Source organism: Lathyrus oleraceus, chromosome 7 (assembly GCF_024323335.1).
Source record: "Lathyrus oleraceus cultivar Zhongwan6 chromosome 7, CAAS_Psat_ZW6_1.0, whole genome shotgun sequence".
NCBI classification, from domain to species: Eukaryota; Viridiplantae; Streptophyta; class Magnoliopsida; order Fabales; family Fabaceae; genus Lathyrus; species Lathyrus oleraceus.
This window is the reverse complement of record NC_066585.1, coordinates 528,348,927-528,371,919: the sequence shown is the minus strand read 5'-3', so window position 1 is coordinate 528,371,919 and position 22,993 is coordinate 528,348,927. Positions and strand designations below refer to the sequence as shown.

At 35.2% G+C, this 22,993-nt stretch overlaps 1 protein-coding gene across 1 annotated transcript; it reads left to right on the top strand.

Moving 5' to 3' along the window:
- The first annotated feature begins 15,092 nt into the window (after positions 1-15,092).
- On the top strand, positions 15,093-17,967 carry LOC127106937 (rop guanine nucleotide exchange factor 7). The gene is made up of 7 exons (XM_051044236.1): positions 15,093-15,426; positions 15,556-15,678; positions 15,788-15,942; positions 16,424-16,498; positions 16,576-16,866; positions 16,954-17,310; positions 17,410-17,967. The coding sequence occupies exons 1-7, from the start codon at positions 15,204-15,206 to the stop codon at positions 17,767-17,769; spliced, it is 1,584 nt and encodes a 527-aa protein (XP_050900193.1). The 5' UTR covers positions 15,093-15,203; the 3' UTR covers positions 17,770-17,967.
- The last annotated feature ends 5,026 nt before the right edge of the window (positions 17,968-22,993 follow it).

Here is a 22,993-nt window from a genome sequence, read left to right as displayed (position 1 = left end):
CTCAAGTGTTTCGATACTGAAGAATTTTCTTTCACCTTGAAATTCTTCAACCAACTCTTACGATATGCAAATTATAAATCGGAACTAAATTCGTAAGTCATCCGATCTTATAATATCACTGGGACTCTTAGGTCAACTCTTCTGGTTCTTATGCTACACACCGGAACCCATTTGCAATGTCTTCCGGTTTTTTGAAATCATCATCGAAACTCCTTTGTAAAACTATCACATATTGTGAAAAGTTAATGCACCAGAACTCTTGCAACATGTGTCCCTGTTGGTTTGTTTTTTCTAGATGTGTTTTTTTGTTATTTTGGAAGAGGCACGAACACGGGGCAAGGACGGTATGATTCCAGAGTGTAGTTTAGGACCGCACGCTCCGTCAACATTGGCAAGTGAGGAAGAGCATATTGATGCATCTGCCTCCGCACCACAATCAGTTGGCTTTCTAAGATGGTCGTACAATATCTCTCTTCTAGTAAAGTACGAGCATCATTTTGCTCGACATTTATGATTTGGTGAGGTAAGTAAATGACATTTACTTTATATTGAATACTATTAAAAATTTTAATTTTGTGTTTTATAATATGTATATTTTTAATTATTTTCAAGAGAGAGGTCCTAAAAAGAGCGGAAGGTTGTTGGTTATGGGCTAAAGCTTAAAAGAATGGTTCTTCGTTGTCTCCTGCCAGAGATGGCAAAGATGGAGAGTTGGATGACTCAGTCTGGTTTATCTTCACTTCTAAGTGTTGGGGAGTCCGGGAGAGTCTGGAGCACCAACGACATTAATTCTCCAGGACCACAAGAGAGGGAGACACCACATCTCAACCCAAAACCTTAAGGTGTTAGGTAAATGAATCCTCTCTCTTATAAATCCAACACTCCACCCACTTATAGGAAATGTGAGATTTTAAACACTCACACTTTCACTCAACATTCTCCTCCACAAGTGTGAGTCTCAAACATCCTATAACAGGATCCAATACCGGATCCAGCTCCCGCTCCCCCACAAAGTCAAGCCACGATTGAGACAGCCTATGTCCCATTAGTGAAATTCTAATTAAAATTTAGAAATCTTTAAAAAAAATACAAAAAATTTGAAACTTTTAAATAACAAGACTAAATTAATTAAAACATACTAATTAACATATATATTCTTCAAATATATTTTACATAGAGCTTGACACTGTTAAGGCTAGTGGCCTTGCCACATAGATAAAACTTAAAATAAGAGTACATGAAGAAAATCAAAAGACAGCATAACAGAAGGACCTCCTAAGTCCAACGAGACTGACACTTATACTGACTGTACATAATATTACGTAGTAGTAGCGATGTGATCAGCGTTTGAAAAAACGCTAGCAACTTTCAGCCTTGACATTATCATAATCTGTCACTCCATAGCCTTCCCTCCTAAATGGTCTAGCTCGTCGCTTGATCGTCATAGACCGATCCAAAAATGTAAGACAAAAAGAATACAGGGCTAAGATTTACGTACAAATTTAAAATTGGGAATAGGATGTAAAATAGTAATATATATGACAACCACAATTATTCAAACAAGCGTATCTTTATCCCATATTTACCTCTACTCTATAACTGCTTATTCTAATGCATCCCTGAACTATATGTTGACTCAGGCCATTAAACACTGTCAAGGATATCTATCCCATTTACCAAGACCAGATATCATAAGACCACATGCCACCAACGTACTCCCAATTACCAAGAGCTACGCCACCTAACTTCACGTGGAGTCCAAGTGTTATAAGACGATCATCCTTGAGGATTCAGACCAAGATCCTCGTCTTGCCTAGCATGCATAAATAATAATCCCCGTTGAGATTGTAGGCGACTGATCAACCTTGTACGTCCCATACCGCACGACAGTGGACTTACACACTCCTCAATGCAAGTTTATACGATCACTCAATCATCTTGTTGCAACTCTCAACCATAAGTATTAAGTTAATATTTGGGAAATATCGTATCAACCTTTCAGGTCATACTTATTATCTAGATACTTCGACTGAGTGCCAAATCCATTAAATGTCTTGTCTATTTCTCCTTGGCGTGATCCTTATCTCTATATAATCAGTTCAGTTTATACAGTGAATAATGTATGGTTGACTTCCCAGGTAAGAGAGGTGGACCGTAAAGGACATAGTCGACCAAGTATGTTCCTTAGCCAGAACCCAACCGAATACAACTACTCAATGTATACAACTTCCCTTCTTTTATTGGGGATCTAACACTTAATATCTAATCAATGTTGTTGTTTCTCTCCTTAATAGATCATTTTCTTAGTCTATCAATCATAATCTTTCAAGTATAAATAAAATAAACAATTAGATGATTAATCAAACAATGCAAGCACAATACAACCTTAAATTGTCATAGATCATTCTTGTGATAAATAATTAAGGCCGGCGTAACCTCGTTTAGTGATTTGGGAAAATAATTATTCGAGAATAGTTGGTGAGAAATGTATGGAAGCTTGATTTCCTACTATTTCATGACATAAGATCATGTAGGATATTAATTGAAAAATAAAATACACATTTCTTTTATAAAATGAAATGATAAGTATATTAATAATAATAATAATAATAATAATAATAATAATAATAATAATAATAATAATAATAATAATAATAATAATAATAATAATAATAATAATAAGGATAATTATTTAATACACTTATTAACTTAAGGTTATTTTATTTACTATTTTTTTTAAGATTAGTTTGTAGAGTAAAATGGTGATATTCAAATAAAATAACATCAAATTATATAATAACAAAAACAACAAAAGTAATAATAATAAAAATAATATGAATAATTAATTAACTTCAAATTAAGTATTTAAATGACTAATTTCAAAGTTTAGTTTGTAAAATAAAACGATGATATTTAAATCGAATAATAATATTAATAATAAAATAAAGACTGATTAATTGATAAATTAATTATTATAGCTGCTAGTTTCAATGTTTAGTTTGTAATAATTAGCGATGTTACAATCTCAAATATAATTCGATATATTATTTACGGCATGGAAAGTTAGGATGTTACAACGACTCTAATACCACTATTGAGAAGTCCAGGAGAGTCTGGAGCACCAATAAAAATAATGCTCTGGGACCACAAGAGACGGAGACACCACATCTCAATCCAAAATTTTAAGGTGTTAGGTAAATGAGTCATCTCTATTATAAATCCAACATTTCACCGATCCATTGGCAATGTGAGACTATAACCACTCACACTTGCATTCAACATTTTGTTGGGAAAAACAAATAAAGCATAGAGAAAAAATAAGAACACAATCACAACACAAGATATTAACGTGGAAACTCCAAAACCGGAGAAAAAACCAAGGATGTTGTCAATAGAATACTAGAGAATAACACTATGTAAAAATTATTACAACATATAACATACCCTCAACTAACCAGGCCCCCAGTACACCCATATATTAAGAGAACAAAGAAATTCAAATATAAGCTTAAAGTGTTTTTGACTGGTGCATCTTGGAATGAATAACTTGAATCCTATATATAGCTTTGGACTCCTCTTCTTTCACAAAACACAACGATGTGGGACTTCAAAGAACTTGTATCCTATATATAGCCTTGGACTCTCTCTTTATTCATAAAACTAAGCAATGTGAGACTTCTTCAACATGAATATTTTCAACCAAGCCCAACAATCTCTACCTTAATTGAAAATAATACATAAAATTTCATTTTCTTCACCGACAATCGTACTCCACCATAAAGAGTATAGTCACTTGAAGCCACACCACTCCAAGAATTTTCACATTGTCTTCACCGACAATCTTAGTTTTAAAAACTATTATACTCTCTCATGAAAAATATATTTCACTTGAAGATAAACCACTTCAAGAATTTCACATTATCATCACCAACAATCATATATGTTATCATGAAGAATAAATTTCACTTAAAGTTAAGCCACTCTAAGAATTTCACATTGTCTTCATCGACAATCATAGTTTTAAAAAACTATCATACTCCACCTAAAGAAGAGTATACTTAACTTAAAGCTAAACTACTACAAGAATTTTCACATGTCGAAAACCAAGTTGAAAACTTATGGTGCAACTTCTTTGTTGGCAAAAAGCTCTTCAACCATCGACACAATCTTGCACCTTGTGTAATCTTGATTGTATCAATACATCTTTGACTTGAAATTTCCACAAGTCAAAACAAATTCTTCCATCAATTTTATCTAGGCCAAACTGCACAACAGAACTTTTGACTATAGTTCAAGAACTCTTTCACAACACTATCTTTCTTTTCTGATGTGGAAGATCAGAAAAAACTGCAACCACAAAGCATATTGAGAACACTTATCCCGTATCGAACTAAAAGCTAGGATACTAGTTGTTAGGGTAAAACAAATAAATCATAGAGTAAAAAGAGGAACATAATCACAACACAAGATATTAACGCAGAAACTGCAAAACCGGAGAAAAAACCACGGATGTTGTCAATAGACAACCAGAGAATAACACTATGTGAAAATTGTTACAACATATAATATACCCTCAACTAATTCAAGCCCTCCGTGCACCCACACCCTCTAAAACAAATATTTAACTACACCTCACAACACTCTTATACAAGAGCATAAGAGAACAAAGAAAGTCAATATAAGCTTAAGGTGCTTTTGACAGATGCATATTGGAATGAAGAACTTGAATCCTATATATAGCTCTGGACTCCCCCTTCCTTCACAAAACTAAAAGATGTGGGACTTCAAAGAACTTGTATCATATATATAGCCTTGGACTCTCTCTTAATTCATAAAATTAAGCGATGTGAGACTTCTTCAACATGTATATTTTCAACCAACCCCAACATAAAGAACCAGTTTGACGAAGATATACAAAAACCTGGTATCAACATTTGTAGAGAGATGACATCTAAAGACATCTTCATTTCACATGCCATTTTGTGAGACGATAGTTTTTGCCTCTCTCCACTTTTTGAAATAGTCGACTCCTATAATAAAAAACTTTAATTTCCTAGGTGCTAAAGGGAATGGGCCTAGGATATCCACTTGTTACTGGTATAAAGGCGTAGTCGATGTCATGGAATGAAGAAGTTCACCTGGAATGTGATGAAGGTCAACGTGTCTTTAACATTGGTCTCACTTCTTGACAAAGGCCACACTATTATTTAGCAAGGTTGGCTAATAATAACTTGTTCTTAGTAGCTTGTGGGCGAGAGCCCTGCTGCCAATATGGCTTCTACATGAATCTTCATAGACCTCGACGATGACTAAGGTAGTTTCACGCTCCCCTAAGCATCACAACATTAGGAAGGATCTTCTTATCTTCTAGATTTTTCAAGCAAGGAGGGTATACTTGGAAGCTATCTTTTGAACCTTCTTGGCTCTCCCTTCGTCTTGAGAGAGTTCGTCCTCCTGCAGATAGCACAATATGAGAGACACCCAACTTGACTTGGGGGTGACTTCTAAGGTATATATTTTGCCCGTCTCAATACTGAGGGATACAAGAGTCTCTTCTATTATTGTCCGATGAAACCCCATCGTCTTCAAATTGGAGAGTTTGGATAGGAGGTGTGCTCTGAAATTTTTCTCCCTGGGGACATGCTCTAATTTAAAATATGTAGAGTGTATTGATAAGCTTCATACATTATGGAGATATTTTATCAGTTGTGGTTCTCTAGCCTGGTACTTTCCGGCAACTTGATTAGCGACTAGTTGGGAATTGATTTTTGCCTTTAACCTAGAGGCACCCATTTCTAGGGAGATAACCATGTCAACGATGAAAGCTTCATATTCGGCCTGACTATTACTATATTTGAATTCACACTTCAGTGTTTGTTTGATTAGCATGTCTCCAGGTCCTTCTAATACTATCCCAAGACCATTCTCCTTTACATTTGAGGAACCATCAACCGAAAGTGTCCACTATGAGGGCACCACCTTGTCCACCGACGAGCTAATTCTGCCACAAAAAATTCCAAAGCTTGTGACTTGATGCTTCCTCTTTGGTGATATGAGATGTCATACTCTGAGAGTTCCACCACCCAATATACAATTCTTCTTGCCATGTATGGATTCTTAAGGACTTGTTGGACTGGATAATTGGTTTTTACGGGCACTTTCTGGCCTTGAAAATAGGGCTAAAGATTTCTCCCCGTGACAACGACAGACAGAGCTAGCTTCTCGATCTTCAGGTAAAATGTTTCAGCGTATTTGAACACTTTGCTTCGAAATAAATGGGTATTTACGCTTTATCTGTCTCTTGGACAAGAACTAAACTCATTGCCTGATTTGTGACTGAAAGGTACAAGAGCAATAACGATCCTTTCTTTGGATGAGTGGGGATGGGTAGAGATGCGAGGAAGGGTTTTATTCTTGAAATGGACTCATCACATTCTCTGGTCCACTCGAATATCTCCTTATTTTTTGGAGCGAAGGAGAAAAGGAAAGCCTTGTCGCCTAGAAAATAAAGGAAACACGATAGGACAACGAGGTGACATGTAATCTCTTGAACTTGTTCGACGCTTGTAGGGTTTCTCGTGTCGATGAAAACTTAACACTTATCAGGATTCAGTTCAATGCCTCTCTTCGTTAGCATGAAGCCAAGGAGCTTTCCCGCATGTACCCTGAATGAACACTTGGTGAGATTTCGACGTATGTTATACTTCTTGATTAATTACAGGGCATCTTCCAAGTCTGTTGCATGGCTATGCCCTTCGGTGGTTTTCATTATAATTTTGTCGACATAGACCTCCAGATTTCACCCTATATGGTGGGAAAATATTGTTGGTGTAAGCCCTAGAGGCCAATACTTTTGGTACTTGTATCGAATTATTTATTAATAATAAAAGGCTTTTTCTTTATTACGTTTGTTTAATAAAGTCCCTAGAATAGTTAGTCTGTTTAATGTATCAAGTATGACTTAATCATGAGATCACATTAAACATAAGGACACTATTCTTAAAGTAGCCGTAGTCGAGCTTTAGTGTGAAGTGGGATAACATTAAATCATTAAGACTATTATGTTTGTAGACTGATGATCACATCTCATGGATCATGGATAAAGAGTTATCAAGTCTTAAACATAGGTATGAATATTAAGAATAATATTTATACCGGATTGACCCGCTATGAGAATACTATATAGAAAGTTATGCAAAGTGTCATAAGTTATTCTCATGGTGATAATAGTGTATACCACTCTTCGACCTGAAACCACTATGGATCCTAGATATGGAGTCGAGTGCTTTATTGCTGATCCAACGTTGTCCGTAACTGGATAACCATAAAGACAGTTGATGGGTATTCCACGAAGCATACTGAGGGACATGAGTGACCTAGATGGAATTTGCCCATCCTGCATAAAAGGATAAATGTCCATGGGCCCAATATTGAACTGGACAAGGATGACACGGTCTACGCCTTGTGTTCAATATAGACATAAGGGCAAAAGGGTAATTATACACATAATTATTATCACAGAAGGAATTGTCAGATCACATGACATTTTCGTGTCTTGGGTAGCAGTGATGTGTTGCTAGATACCGCTCACTGTTTATTATATTAAATGTGTGATTTAATATAATTGCCAACGTCGCGAAAGCCTACAGGGTCACACACAAAGGACGGATTGATGAGAGATAGAGTAACTAAGGAATACCGTAAGGTACGGTGCCCTTAAGTGAATTATAGAACATCGTAAGGTACGGTGTACTTGAGTAGAATACGAAATATGGTAAGGTACCATGGGCTTAAGTGATTTTGGGCATATTATAAGATATGGGCCAAAATACACTTAAGTGGGCTTTTAGCTTGAAGCCCACACAAGTGGTTCTATAAATAGAACCCTTGTGCAGAAACATTAATTGCGGTTGCATTATTTTCGTTTTCTCACTCTCTCTCACACTCAAAGCCTTCACTCGTACCAGCTAGCACTGAGATTGAAGGAAACCGTTCGTGTGGACTGAGTAGAGACGTTGTCATCGTTCAACGTTCGTGATCGCTCCGTGGATCTGCATCAAAGGTTTTGATTGTCACAAGAGATCTGCACCAAAGGTTTCGATCATCACAAGAGGTAAATATTCTATCACTGATCATGACCATTCGTAAGGATCTCTAAAGGAGAAAATTTTAATTTCCGCTGCGCTTTGGGTCGCAATTCTCCTTCAAATATGGCATCCATGAGTGGATGGTAGATGACCTTAGCATTCTTGAGGTTGAAGGGCATGTCATTATAATAGAAGTTGCAATGGTTTGACATGAATGTTTTCTTATGCACGTCAAGAGGATCCATTTTAATATGGTTGCACCCTTAATTAGAACCCATAAAAGATCAGTGTACAGTAGCCCGTGGACCCATCAATCAAGCGATCAATATCTGGAAGGGGATACGAGTCCTTGGGGCAGGCTGTATTTTGAGGTAGGTGAAATCTACACACATATGCCATGTGTTCAATGTTTTCTTTGCCAATACTACATTGGCTAACCATGTTAGATATTTTGTTTTGGTGATGAAGTCGGCGCTTTCTAGCTTGATTACCTCTTCGTCAGTGACAACTCTCTTCACCTCACCAACTTTCCACTTTCTTTTAGCCACTGTCCTTGCAAAGGGGTTGACAGTGAGACGAATGAAAACCACTATGATATCTATCTATGACATGTCGAATAGAGCCCAGGCAAACCAATCAATGTTTCTAATGAGTTAATCGACTAGCTTGTTCTCTTCTTCTTTGAAAAGTGAGGTTCCAATCTTTGTCACTTGGTGTGTCGAAGGACCTATTTGAACTTCCTCTAGGTCCTATATGGGTGTGAGCCTCTTATTATCCATGCCTTGTCTAAGATCACAACTGTCAGTGTCTGCATCCATAATTCGGGAAGTGGGATGGCCCCAAGGGTGAGTTATTCCCTTCCGATCGCCATACTGCTATGTAACATTCTTGGGTCCTTTGTTGTTTTCCTCGACCAGTCTCGACACATCCATTAGGCATAGGGAATTTCATGACTAGGTACCAGGTAGATATAGTCGCACATAAGACATTGATGGATGATCTGCCAAAGATGACAATATAGGGCGATAAAGTGTCCACTGTGAGGTAGTTGACCTCAATCAACATGGAGTTTGATCCACGTTTCAGGTTATCTCTAGGGTTATGTGACCCCTTACTTGCACTTGTTCGCTTGAAAAGCCTACTAACGAACCCTGGAACACCTTGATATTGTTGGGATCGAACTGGAGTTTTTGGAAATTATTCTAGAATAGGATGCCAGTTGAGCTTCCGGGTATATCAAAACTTGATTGATATCTAAATTCCCATGTTGAATAGTAATGGCCATGGGGTCGTTATCATGATGGAGGATTGTGAGGGCATCACTGTAACACCCTATTCCCCCGACTTGATATTTAATTAAATAATTCAATATAACTCAACAAATAGAGTTTCATGCATGCTTCACCATAGCATAAAAGAACAATAAATAAAATTTTCAGAAATAAGCAGCGGAAAACCAATAAGTTTAACATGGAAATTTCAACAACAATGAATGAGAAAGTGGTTCAACAATCCTCAGAAGAAATAAGACATGCAAAAAAAAACATAGAACAACCTGTTCCCCAATGTTACATATCACAGGGACTCCACTAAGACTCAAACGATAAATAACTAAAGAGGCACAACACCATCCTCTAGCATACAAAATATACTCTTGTACATGATTGTATGTACCCTCTAGGAGCACATACACAACAACAAACTGAAAGAGGTGAGAATACGCTCAAATAAATTAACAGTGCAAAATAGTGCAAGAAAATCACACAACACAACATACAATTCACTACGCCAAAAACTGGAATAGACAGCGCACCTTAGAGGGCGCTTTATTACAAAAGCGCACTCTAAAGTGAAGCGAAAAAATAAGGAGCGAACAACTGGAATAGACAGCGCACTTTAGAGGACGCTTTTGTAATAAGGCGCCCTCTAAGGTGAAGCAAAAAAATAAGGAGGAGATAGAGGGACAACAATACAGGGCGCTTTTTAGAAAGCGCCCTCTAAGGTTACCCTTAGAGGGCGCTTTTAAAAAAGCGCTCTATAAGTCCATGTGCATTTCCAGTTTATAAAGCGCTTTTGGAAAGCCTTAGAGAGCGCTTTCATAAGCGCCCTCTTAGGCCCCCTTTAGAGGGCGATTTTTTTCCACAAGCGTCCTCTAAGGTCCCCTTTAGTAAACATTAAAATTATAACATACTGCGCGTTTTGTTATTTCACTCTCTGTTATTTTCGTTCTTTTTCACGTTAGGGTTCTCACTGCTACGATTTTCGCTACTTCTAAGGCGTTCTCCTTCCACCTCTGTTAGATCTACGACGTTTCCTCCTTCTATTAATTCGTTGTTAGCTGTTCGATTTTGACACCATAGGTATTTTTCTAATCTTCATATTACTTGGTTTCTCTTTTGACGTTCGCTATTGTTCATTTTTGGTTTCATTTTTCTTGGTTCATACATTTATTGAGTATTCTCAACAATAATTATTGTGTTGCAATGCTAGCAATGGAGACTAGGCATTATGGGTTAAATTTCACCAACTGTTCCATTTGTTTCTAGATGTAGAAAAAGGAGGCAGCAATATCTAAAACACCTTCTACCAATCAAAGGTACACTATGCAGCTTATGAGTGTATTTATTCTAGCATACATAGCGTAGCTAGTAACTTAAGAAGTTTAGGTATGGATGTTATTTGATAGAGTAAATTAGAGTCGACTATTCTTCTGTTAGCTTTCAGTTAGACCATTATACAATTCTACATATATATTTTCTAGTCAATGTTTATCTTTTGTAAAAACTGTATGATGATATATAACTATGCTACAAATTAGTGCATACCACTAATGCTTAATGCATGGTTCATACATTCTCATGCTATTGAAGTCAGAGATATCTGAAAATGTTGAGATTCACAAGGATGTTCTCCGAGGTTTAAATCCCAATAGAAATGAAAATTGGATAGTACGAGAGCACAATCGATGTTTTATACCTTGGTTTAAGGATCATATTTATTCAAAGTATTATTCAGATCCCGCTTCAATAACAGAAAGGTTGAGATGCTTAGCATATGGTCCAAGTTTCCATGTTTTTTCTTATAGCGCATACGCGATTAATGGTTACACATTTTATACCAAAGAACAAGATGATAAAAGTACTATGCAGAATAGTGGTGGCACCGTGGTAGCTGAAGCAATGCACATATCAAGTGTGAAGGACTTAAACCCCAAATTTGCAAATCTGTCGTATTTTGGTGTTATCGAGCGCATTTGGGTGTTTGATTATGAGAAGTTTCAGATTCCTATATTTGGTTGCAAGTGGGTTGAAAATAATAACGACATTCGAATGGATAAGTCAGGATTTTTGCAAGTGGATCTTAATAGGGTGGGATACAAAGATGAGTCTTTTATTCTAGCCTCTCAAGCTAGACAAGTGTTCTATGTCAATGATCCGAAAAGTACGAAATGGTCTATAGTTCTTTTTTCCAACAAAGTAATTGATGAAAACACTGGAGATCAAGGTGATATTGATGTTGAGATTGAATCGTTTACCAGAAATGATCAAGATGAGAATATTATATCAAATGATTCATATATTAGAAATGATCATAATGAGGGTATTTGGATCAATCCAACCGTCCGTGTTGTTAAGAGACATGTAGAACATATTCCAACCAAGAAAAGAAAGAGAACTTAGTGAAAAAGGTACAGGTCAAATGATTTTAATTGTTTTCTTTATTACAGGTAAAATGGCTTTATTACAGGTAAAAGGTATAAACACAATTATATGATATTTATGCATAGAAAATGTTAATTCTTGATCTTATACTTCACCTAACTAATTTTATGATATTTTAGGTTCATGCTATTGATATTGAACAAAAAGAGGTTGTTGCTAAGAAGACTGCGGCTAGCAAAAAAACATACATCTCAGAGATGCTTTTGCTACTTAGTTTTATTTCTTTTTAAGTTATGAATTGGTTGTATATTTAGAATCTTTAGAAGTTAAACGATTATATATCAGTGGATTGTTGTATATGTATGGATTGTTGTATATAAGGCTTGTTGAATGCAATGTGTGAAAAAGGGCTTCAAATTATACAGTTTTAGGTGTACTGCTTCAATATACAGGTTGTCTAAAATAAATAAATAAATATAGCGCTTTTTAAAAAAAAAATTTAAATAACCACCCACTTTAGAGGGTGCTTTCCAAAATAAGCGCCCTCTAAACCCTTTAAATTTCCACTTTAGAGGGCGCTTTCCAATAAAAGCGCCCTCTAAACCCTTAAAAGTTTTCACTTTAGAGGGCGCTTTCTTTAAAAAGCGCCCTCTAAAGTGGCCCTTAAAGGGCTTAAAGAGCCACTTTAGAGAGCGCTTTCACCAGGAAAAAAAGCGCTGTCTTTACCTATGCCAGCGCCAGATTAGAGGGCGCTTTAAAGCGCTGTTATAGGCCAAAAAAAGCGCCCTCTTTTCCCTTATTTGGCGTAGTGATTATGCAATTACAGAATTGATTTCATATGTTCATACAACATTCATCAAAAGGAATAAAAGTGAAGAAAATATATTGGGATTAAGGGATTCCCTCTACCCAAACATGCAAAATACACCCTATTATGAGTAATCCCCCCTTACCTTGATTTTTCAGCAAAAATTTGTTAAAGTTCTTCAATGGTTGTTCTCCCTATGTCGTAGCCTCAACGGATTCATAAAACTCAAGTTATGATAAAAACCATATTTGAACAAGGTCAGCCTAGTCGTGACTCATGGACCGTCATAAAGTTGACGATCGTCAGCTTGCTGGACGCAATGCCGCTGGGTTTTGTGTAATTTTGTTTGTTATCAGGTATGCGACATGTGTGTGAAAAATTGTCGGTGCTTGTTTGTTTCTCCAACCGCTTTCCAGCAAGAGCGAGATTTAAAGAAGTGGGGGATAATCTCCTTCTTCTCTAAGATGTTTCAGGTGTGGAAGGTGTGTTAAGTGTTCTGCTTATTACAAGAGTACATGTGTCGTTGAGGCTGTTCTTCTTTCTTTTCCGTTTTGTGCGTTTATTTAGATTTGTTGCTTTGATACCATTATGTAACACCCTAAACCCAAAATGCAAAATAATGCAAAAATAATACAACTACACACATGAGGTGTCACTGAAACACAACATATACATGCTTTGTAATACAGGTTATTTAAAACATGCATTAATATAAACACTTGTCATCAAATGCTTGCCTTAACATCAACATCGTCGCAGCGAAAATCAATTAATTAAGAATTTAACAAAATAAACAAATCTCCTGACGTAAACATGGTTATGGCTAAATGCCTTCAACATCACAACATTGCAAACGGAAACAATAATCAAACGAATCGTTCACCTGCCCAAACCATCAAACACACCAATAATTAAATAAAAATTAATTTTAATTTAATTAAAAATAAATATACTAGAATCAGGGTGTTACACCACATAGCCCTGAGTGCTCTCTACTCACCCATTCTTGATAAACATAAGAAATGATGTTCCTCAGTCAGAGAGAAGTCAGGGTCAACACGTTAATCCATGTCTTCCTAGGAAGTAGGAATTCAACGGTCCACCACTGACTAAGTGGGCAGTTATCGTTCCCTAGGAAACACTAACTTCCAGCCACAAAGCCACATTAAATACCTAATCACTAACAGGTTAGGGATCCAACCCTTCAACAGGAATATAGACAGCAGGACAGAAATGCTTTGCCTGATCCATGACTTGACCAAAGACCCCGTACATGCCCTGCATAGTATGTTGCAGGGAATCATGGAACCTCTTCCTTAGAGCATTCACCTCGCCTTCAAGAGCCTTTAGAGCCTCAACATGAGTCTCCACTTCTCACTGAAGATTTTTTGATCCTCCTCCAAACTTCGGTTCACCTTAGCAATAACATCATAAGCATCCCGTCGCCATTTTTTCTCCGTCTCAAGGAAGGATTCCAGCTCAATAATCTAGGCAAACAGGGTTGAAGGAGAATCATGGATCTTCTCTGCCTTTTGTGAAGATTCTATAAGCTTGGCCTTCCAATTCCTTCTAGTATGCCAAACAATTATGCTATAGGGCTTCATACTTTCCCTCCCAAGTATCCCTTCCTTGGCGTGGTTTCCTAAAGCCAAGACGTCCCATCTGCTAGCAACGACCAACTAGAATAAGGAAGTACTTTGATATGTATGGAAGGTGACTTTATGAAGGAGCTCCGTCTTTTTAGCCTCTGATATGTTATGAACGAAAGACAAATCCTGTGTCGATGAAAACAACAACAACTTCCTCATGAGTGTGAGGAATTCAAGAAGAAATAATAGCATGTATTTAGAGGAAGGGAGTTATTTTGCTGTAAGAATTGTATAACTAACTATCAATTTCATGTGAGATATTTTGCTGTATAAATTCGTCATTTACACACACTTTTTAAAATTCTAGTTAAAGTTAGACAATATGGTATTACAAATTCAAACTTGGATAAGATATATAAAATATAATTGAATTCATCTACGGAAGATTATAAAGTTTTATATTTTGCATCAATTATAATTGTTATTTTATTAAAGATATTTCACTTTTAACATAACTTACCTATAAAATCATGTCTATTTATATTGAAAAATTAATTTTTATATCCATAATTATCTATAAAATTATATAATTAAAGATGTTCGACTTTATCATAATTATTTATAAAGTTATGTTTATTAATAATTATGATGTACTAAAAATGTTAAAAAAAAAAAAAGAATTTGATCATGCATGATATCTAAACTTTGTAAAATATTATGAGATTTTGAATCAACATTGAAGAATTAAGATTTTTAAATATCATTGTAGATTATTATAATAATAATAAGGATAAAGAGAGCGTTCCCGAAAATTTGAAGTATGAGTTATCTATATTTTTCACATGTCTCTCTCAACTTCACGTGGTTTGAACATTTTTGAGTAATGATCATTGTCTTCATCCTTCACATACAAGTAAGCAATCAAAGGTAGCATTATCAAAACATTGTTAACAACTAATAGAAAGTGACTGCACCAAACAAAGAGAAAAAGCATAACCTCACCAATAACTAGCACCATTAAATATCATTGGTTTTCTTGAAGAAGAGGAAAATATCAATGGAGGGTGAGAAGAATGAAGTTGATAATACTAATGAAGAAAATGGTGTAGAGAGCAACTCCAATAGTAGTAGTGGCTTGGACTCGTCTTCGCCGCTTTCAATGGAGTCATCGGTTCGGGAAGTTTTCTCATCTGATTGTATTAGTTCACATGGAAGTGAAGTTGAAGAGAAAAAGGATTCTGGTTGTGAGAATTTCGAGAAAAAAGTCTTCGTAGTACCGGGTAATTTAAATTCTTTACATACAAGGTATTTATACGAATGTTTGAGAGAACTTATGAAAACAATTTATGACTCACTGATCAGTCGTATTCAAACTCTATGAAAACAACTTACAACTTTTTACTTATTAGGACTAGAGATTGAGATGATGAAGGAAAGGTTTGCAAAATTGTTACTTGGAGAAGATATGTCAGGTTGTGGAAATGGAGTCGCTACAGCATTGGCTATATCAAATGCCATAACTAATCTATGTGGTAATCATCCACAAAACAGTTTCTATGTGCTTTTTTTTTTCAGTTGAGTTTAATGAAATTTGAAATCTAAAATTCTGGTTTATTTTATATACATTTTTTGAATCTGTAGCCACTATTTTTGGCCAACTTTGGAGATTGGAGCCACTGTCATCAGAGAAGAAAGCAATGTGGCAAAGAGAGATGGAATGGCTTCTTTGTGTTAGTGATCATATTGTTGAATTCAAGCCTAGTTGGCAAACATTTCCGGATGGAAGAAAGTTTGAGGTATAATTACATCTTCAAAAATAGTTTTTATGCGCACTTGTTAGAAATCTTTTGCATGAGAGTCGTGTCTGGTATATTCGTGTATGTGTCTGTGTCAGTGATCATATTGTTGAATTCAAGTCTAGTTGGAAAATATTTCTATATGGAAGCAAGTTTGAGGTACAATTACATCTTCAAAAATAGTTTTTATGTGCACTTGTTTGAAATCCTTTGTATGACAGTCATGTCTGGTACATCCGTGTCTGTGTTCATATGGTTGAATTCAAGCCTAGTTGGCAAACAAGTAAGTTTGAGGTAAAACTACAACTTCTGAAATAATTTTCATAATGACTTGTATAGGGTGTATGCAATTATTTTTTGAAATTGTTCGGTATCAGTGTCGTGTCTGTTAACCGTGTCTGTGTTTGTGTCATATCAGTTTGGTGTCCATGTCAGCGTGAGGCTTTACACATCAACCGTATTTATTTTATATGTGAATCAGGTCATGACTTGTAGACCACGCTCAGATCTTTACATCAATCTTCCAGCTTTGCGAAAACTAGACAACATGCTTCTTGTAAGATTCTTCTACATTTTCTGCTCATTAATTCAGTTTTCAGAAGCAAAATTTCTAAGGATTTTCTCATTATACAGGAAATCCTAGACGATTTTGTCAATACCGAGTTCAGGTATGTGGACCAAGGTGTCATGGCCTCAGACGAAGACGGTTTATCCTCTTTTCATCGGTCGGTTCAGAGACAAGAAGAGAAATGGTGGCTTCCTGTACCTCAAATCCCTCCTTGTGGTCTCCATGAAAATTCAAGAAAGCAGTTGCAGAATAAGCGCGATTGCGCAAACCAAATATCGAAAGCTGCAATGGCCATTAACAACAGCACTTTGGATGAAATGCAGGTTCCTGATACCTACTTAGAGGCTCTTCCAAAGGTACTAAAGTTCTCTACTCTTTCAAATGTTCGCATAATTGTAGCATAAGCGCTTATCATATAAGTGCTTATCGAACTCTTTTTACAGACTGCGAGAACCAGCTTGGGAGATGTTATTTATAGATACATTACATCAGATAATTTTTCGCCTGAAAGTTTGTTAGCTTCTCTTGAAATATCCTCTGAGCATGAAGCAATAAAGATTGCAAATAGAGTAGAAGCTTCGATCCATATCTGGCGTAAAAAGAACAACTTAAAGCCTACAAATCGCGCTACGAGATCAAGTTCAAGATCATCATGGGAGATGTTCAAGGATTTGATTGTTGAAGGAGACAAAAGTGAAATGCTTAAAGAGAGAGGAGAAAGCCTTATACTATCCTTGAAGCAACATTTTCCTTTTCTCCCTCAAACATCCTTAGATGTCAGCAAAATCCAATGCAACAAGGTTTGTTACTTTGTTTTGTTTTCTATCATGCTCTAAATTTTGTTTAGATATTGAGTTTTGATAAGATTAATCTTGGTTTTACAATTTTGTGTCATGTAGGATGTTGGAAAATCCATTCTAGAGAGCTATTCGCGAGTACTAGAGAGTCTGTCGTCAAATATTGTTGCGCGAATTGACGATGTTCTCTATGTAGACGACTTAACGAAACATTCTGATGAATTCTCGTCTCTATCGAAAGTTGGTGTGATTCCTCGTACGAGTATTTCGGTTCCATATAAGGTTGTGAGAAATTTTCTTAGCATTGGGAGAAAAGAGGACTATGGTTGTCCAATTGATACAAAGTTGGTTCCAAAACTAAATACATATGAGGAAATGGCAGCATCTGAAAAAGATAAAGAATCAAGTGATTGCATAGAAGATTTTAAGCTTGATGTAATGGATCAGGCATGGATTGAATGAAAGGATTTTGATCTCATAGATGAGATGGGACATTTTTTTTAATTGTGATTTCTATTTTGGGGTGTTTGTACATTATGTGAAAATGAAGAGTTTCAAGGAACTGTGTACAAGTTCAAAGAGAAGAAAATATGGAATAGAAAATAATGTGTTGTTTTGTGGTTTTGATTACAATTTCTTCTCTAATGGGAATAATGTTAACAAAATTGCTTTTAGATAGCCTTCATTTGACAACCAACAATCCTTCCAATAGAAGGTTTTTGCCTATCTCTAATAATCCACAAATGTTATCAGAAATATGCCAAACTTTAGAAAAATCATATGTTTATAGGGCCACAATCATACTTTGCATGCATAATTTGAATCCAAAATTTGTCTTTATTAACTTCTCATTATCCTAATTAAAGAGTATAAGAAAGAAGGATTACAAATAAACACACAAATTGAGAAGATCAAACACCACGAGAATGTTCGACAACGACTCCCCAAATGCTTTTAAAAGTGCTTTTCTTGATCCCAACTCTCAAAAAGTGGTCTAATGTTGGTCAAAACCGGATATCTCAAAGAAAGGAATGCATTTTTTTTATTTATAGGAAATATTTGAGCTTTTTCTCTAAGATTGCTTTGGTAGAACTATGTTGAAGTCGCTACAGATAACGCTGGAGTTTTTATTGCCTTCAGATATATCAAGGTGACACGTCGAAAATGTACGATAATGTGAAATAATATTAAAAAGATTAGTTTCCATTGAACGAAATAAAAATTTACACTAACAAGAAGGACTCAGGGTTCAGATGCTTAATTTAACCTCCAATTCTATTACGAGAAACTTGACACAATTATATAAAAATAAATAAAGATGGACAACACCTACTTATGTCAGTGTGTTGTCCTTTCTAAGATAAAAAGTTTGCATTCTTTCGCTAGTCCGAACTATTCATCAAAGAGCAATTATCACACAGGTATAAAAAATGAGACTTTTCTCAATTAAGTTCGGGACACTTTCGTCGTCTCCTACTCAGTTGTTTAGAAATATGCTATCGAATATCGAAACATAATCTTTTAGTGTATGATCGATACCAGTATTATCTTTACTTTCGTAAATGATATGTTTTTAGAACATTCAGATTCTAAAATAATATGTAATCTATGTTTCGCGTATTCGATTCATCTGGATTCAAAAAGGATGTGTCATGAGACATGACCTTTAGTCCCTAATGAACTACTCAATCATGGTGAGATCACTACTACAAATAATATATTTCATGATAACGATTTCACATCACGTATCGAAAAACAGATGTATAATTCATGGATGTGCCCTATTTTTTAATTTATAAATATACAATATATTTCGTCGGTTATTTTGAAAATCGAGGGGTAAACCTATTCAATGTACATGCTTTGAATCCCCAAAACTTCAGTTTATGTTTTTATCTCATTAAAAGTGACGCCTTCTTGAATATTTTATTTTTAATCTAAAAATATGTCATTTTTCACATGGTTCTATTACCAATCGAGGTGAATATATTTCTCTGATATATATAGCTTTACCTTTTAGCATTCAGTTTCACTTGTCTAAACAATACAAACAAAACTCTAATGAAGAGCCCTTAACAAAAGAGCCATAAACAACGAGAGCCATAAACACATATCATCTACAATACAAAGATGTTATGTGTTTAGTTCTTCTTCAGAGATCCAAACATTTTCTTTTACTTCTTCTTCAGAGATCTGGTACGTTAAACATCATGACTCATATTGTTGTCATATTGTTGTTGTTGTGTTGTTGAGATTCGAAACCCTATAGGTTTTCTTGTTGTTTTTGTTGTTGGTATTGATGTTGTTTTTGTCGATGTTGTTGTCTTGTTGTTGAGACCCTAAACCCTAGAGTTTGTTTATTGGCATTGTTGTTCTTGATGTTGTTGATTGTTTTTTGTGTTGTTATTTAATGTAAGTTGTTGCTTTTGAGTTGAGTATATTAAATCTATATGTTGTATTTTAGTTGTTGTTATTATGTTTGAGTTTGAGATTGATATTGATATTAAGATTATGTTTTTTTGTGATTCTTTTTGTAACTCTCATCTTGTTCCGTCGAGTTAAGTTTATTATATCTAATGTCGATTGTTTGTTTTGAAGGTGTGAAAAACATAAGAAATGGGGGTTTGAATTGGGTTTTACGAGTAACTTTTTTTTTCCAAAACAAGAACACCACTAACAAGTTAGTAACAAAGAGATAAAAATATAAGTATTTTTATCCTAGTTTGCTTGAAACTAAAAGCTACTCCAGTCCATCCGCCAAGGTGACTTTGGTTTATACGCAAGGACTTAATCCACTATAATCAAAAAATTACAATAATCACAAAGAATAACCTTCTTTGTCTTCTCAAGGATCCAACTATACCCTTGTTTCCTTAAGGAATCACAAAGAATAATCTTCTTTGTCTTCTCAAGGATAATCTCCTCAAGGAATCAAACAAACAATTGGAATAATATTGTGTGTTATAAGATGCTTTTATACAAGCAAATTTTACACAGATAAACAAATACTTAAAGAAAATCTGTATAGAAAAATGATAGCTTTTCAAATAAACTTTGTTAAGTTTTTGCAACGCTTCAGTATTCTGCTATATGTGTGTTTTCTTCAAGTATCCAAGTCTCACTTATATAGCATAAGGAGAAGACCGTTGGAGGCCAAAATAGGGAAAACTCATAGAGCGGTTGTCCACTGTTGGATGGTGAAATGAGGGATACTGCATACTGTCTTTCGTCCACAAAATCATTGACAGGTGTGATGTATAGTAATGTCATTGCCCATGAAATGAGGTAGTGGAAAGGATATTCGATTTTTACTATGTACTATTTGATCACGTTCCCATTTGATCTTATCCTTATCTTTAAGTTCATTGGCTTCTAGTGAAATTTGATGAAGCATGAAATGAAGAAACATAAAACTGAATTCAGAAACTCCAGAATCTTTGGTCAGAACCTTGACAGCGTCAGTAGTCTGGCTTGAGATCTTCAGTATCTTTAGAATCTTTAGAGTCTTCAAAATCTACAGTCAGAACCTTGATAACCTCAATTGTATGACTTGAGATCTTCAGAATCTTCAGCTATATAACACAACTTCAGAAGCTTGCCATTATTCAGAAGTTTGATGATCAGAGTCACGTCCAGAAGCACGAACTGAGAGAATGTTGCAACAACAACATAACGTCTCCTCAGAAGCTTCTCAGGAGTGAATCAGCACAGAAACAGAAAGGTCATTGCAACAACAATATTGAACATCTTTCAGAAATTCTAATAATTGATGCAAAAGCGGATTTGGAACTCATTGTTTAGAAACTGATGACGTTGCACATCATATACTCAGAATCAGAACTGGTTGTTAAAGCTACACAATAACAAACCATTAGGGTACCAAAATTGTTCTCACACAAATACAACATTGTTATCATCAAAACTCAAGGTATGGATGCATAACCAAACCTTGTTCTAACATGTTTCACTAACCCCTCTTTGAACATATAACCAATTAAATTAATTTTGGAAATAATCATATCAAAAATTATGTTTAATCTGAAAGTTATGTTACACTGCTTAATAATTTTCTAGCATTCTACAACTCATCATTTATCTCATGTTGTTTTATAGTTAATATCTCTCTAATACTTCTAGTTTTCGTTCAATTTTCTTACATATTTGTTCACTTTTCAAAGCATAAAATTTTATGCTTTCAAGAATGAATTAGTAGAAAATAAAGTGTTGAATAAAGAACTTGAAATATTGAAGAGATTTTAACCATAGAATAACGTGAGATGAATGATGAGTTGCAGGATGCTTCAAAATCACTATTCAATGTAAGTTGTTCTTCAAATATATTACAATTGTTCATATAATTATTTTCCTAAACAATTTTGAGAAGTTATATGTTTTGTATAGGGTTTAGTGAAATAAGAAATCAACATTAGATTTAATAAACTTAAAATTGTTTTACCCGTCGGTTTTATGAGATAACCAAGGTGAAGATGTGATATATCTATCGGTGAAATGTCAAAACCGATGGGACATGTGTTTTCTCCATTTCAGAATTCTAAAAAGGTCTTCCTGAGTATCAACCCCATGACCTTTAGATATAACTTTCGGGTTTTTTTAAAATCGAGAGATAAAGTGTGTACTTTTCATGACGCCCTTCATTACCCCGCTTGTGAAACCGAGGTAAGACCTATTTTTCAACCGATGTAAAAGGCATTTTTTGTTATTGTGGATATAGCACAGATAAAACAAACATTACACAAGCATGAATATTTAACAATCAAAGTAAAAGCATTGGCAATGGAAACAATGAAACCTGATTGAAGATAAATTACTTGAATGAGATAAAATAAAAAAGTAAAATGACTTGAGTTCTAAGCTCTTTGACATAAAATAGAGTTTCAAGAAACTAAACTAGCAAGAACTTAGAGCATAAACTAATGTTGAAATAATGTAAAGTATGTTAAGAGATCCCTTTTCCAAGAAAATACAAAGCTTACTTATACATAATTTCGGACTATTAATCACCCTACACTCGTATAAGTGTCCTTTAAGACAATTAAGCACTGAATTGGAACTTCCTGAGACCTCTAAAGGTCGAAAACTTTTCAAAATGTCTGGAATTCACATATGGGACTGGGCTCAACATGGTAGTGCTACCTGACATGGGGGTGGGGGTGGGGGTGGGGGCTCGTGCCAGGCAATACAGCTTTCCCCTGTTGTTCACAGATGCTTTGTACGGGGACATCTCTTTAGGCCAACATATTTCGTTTCAAGTGACACGGCCCAACAGTGTTGGCCACGAAAAATTAGTATCGGAGGATTTCCTTTTCACATGATTTTGATCTTTTCCGCTTCAGTTTGGTCTGATACTCCCTTATTTCATGAAAATGATGAAAAACACACCAAAGCGCATAAAATGGAAATGAAATAGGAAAACACACAATAAAACAAAAAGAAAACAAAATTAAAAAAAACATAGTATATTCACCTTATATCAAATACCCCAAAACTTAAATTGTTAGTTATCCTCAAGCAACTTGCTCGTATATAAATAATTTACACAAGCGCATTGCATAACCCAAATGACATTTGTCGGTAGGAAAATGTATTATAAGGGTAGGTGAATGTTGTTTTCTCTTGGTCGATAGGGTGGATGGGTATTTGGAAGAATCCCAAATAATCATCGAGA

Excerpts from the sequence above, each read along its gene's own strand:
- LOC127106937 (XM_051044236.1), top strand. The coding sequence starts at position 15,204 with ATGGAGGGTGAGAAGAATGAAGTTGATAATACTAATGAAGAAAATGGT. Across the intron at positions 15,943-16,423 it reads CGGATGGAAGAAAGTTTGAG|GTCATGACTTGTAGACCACG; the intron begins GTATAATTACAT and ends TATGTGAATCAG. Across the intron at positions 16,499-16,575 it reads AACTAGACAACATGCTTCTT|GAAATCCTAGACGATTTTGT; the intron begins GTAAGATTCTTC and ends CTCATTATACAG.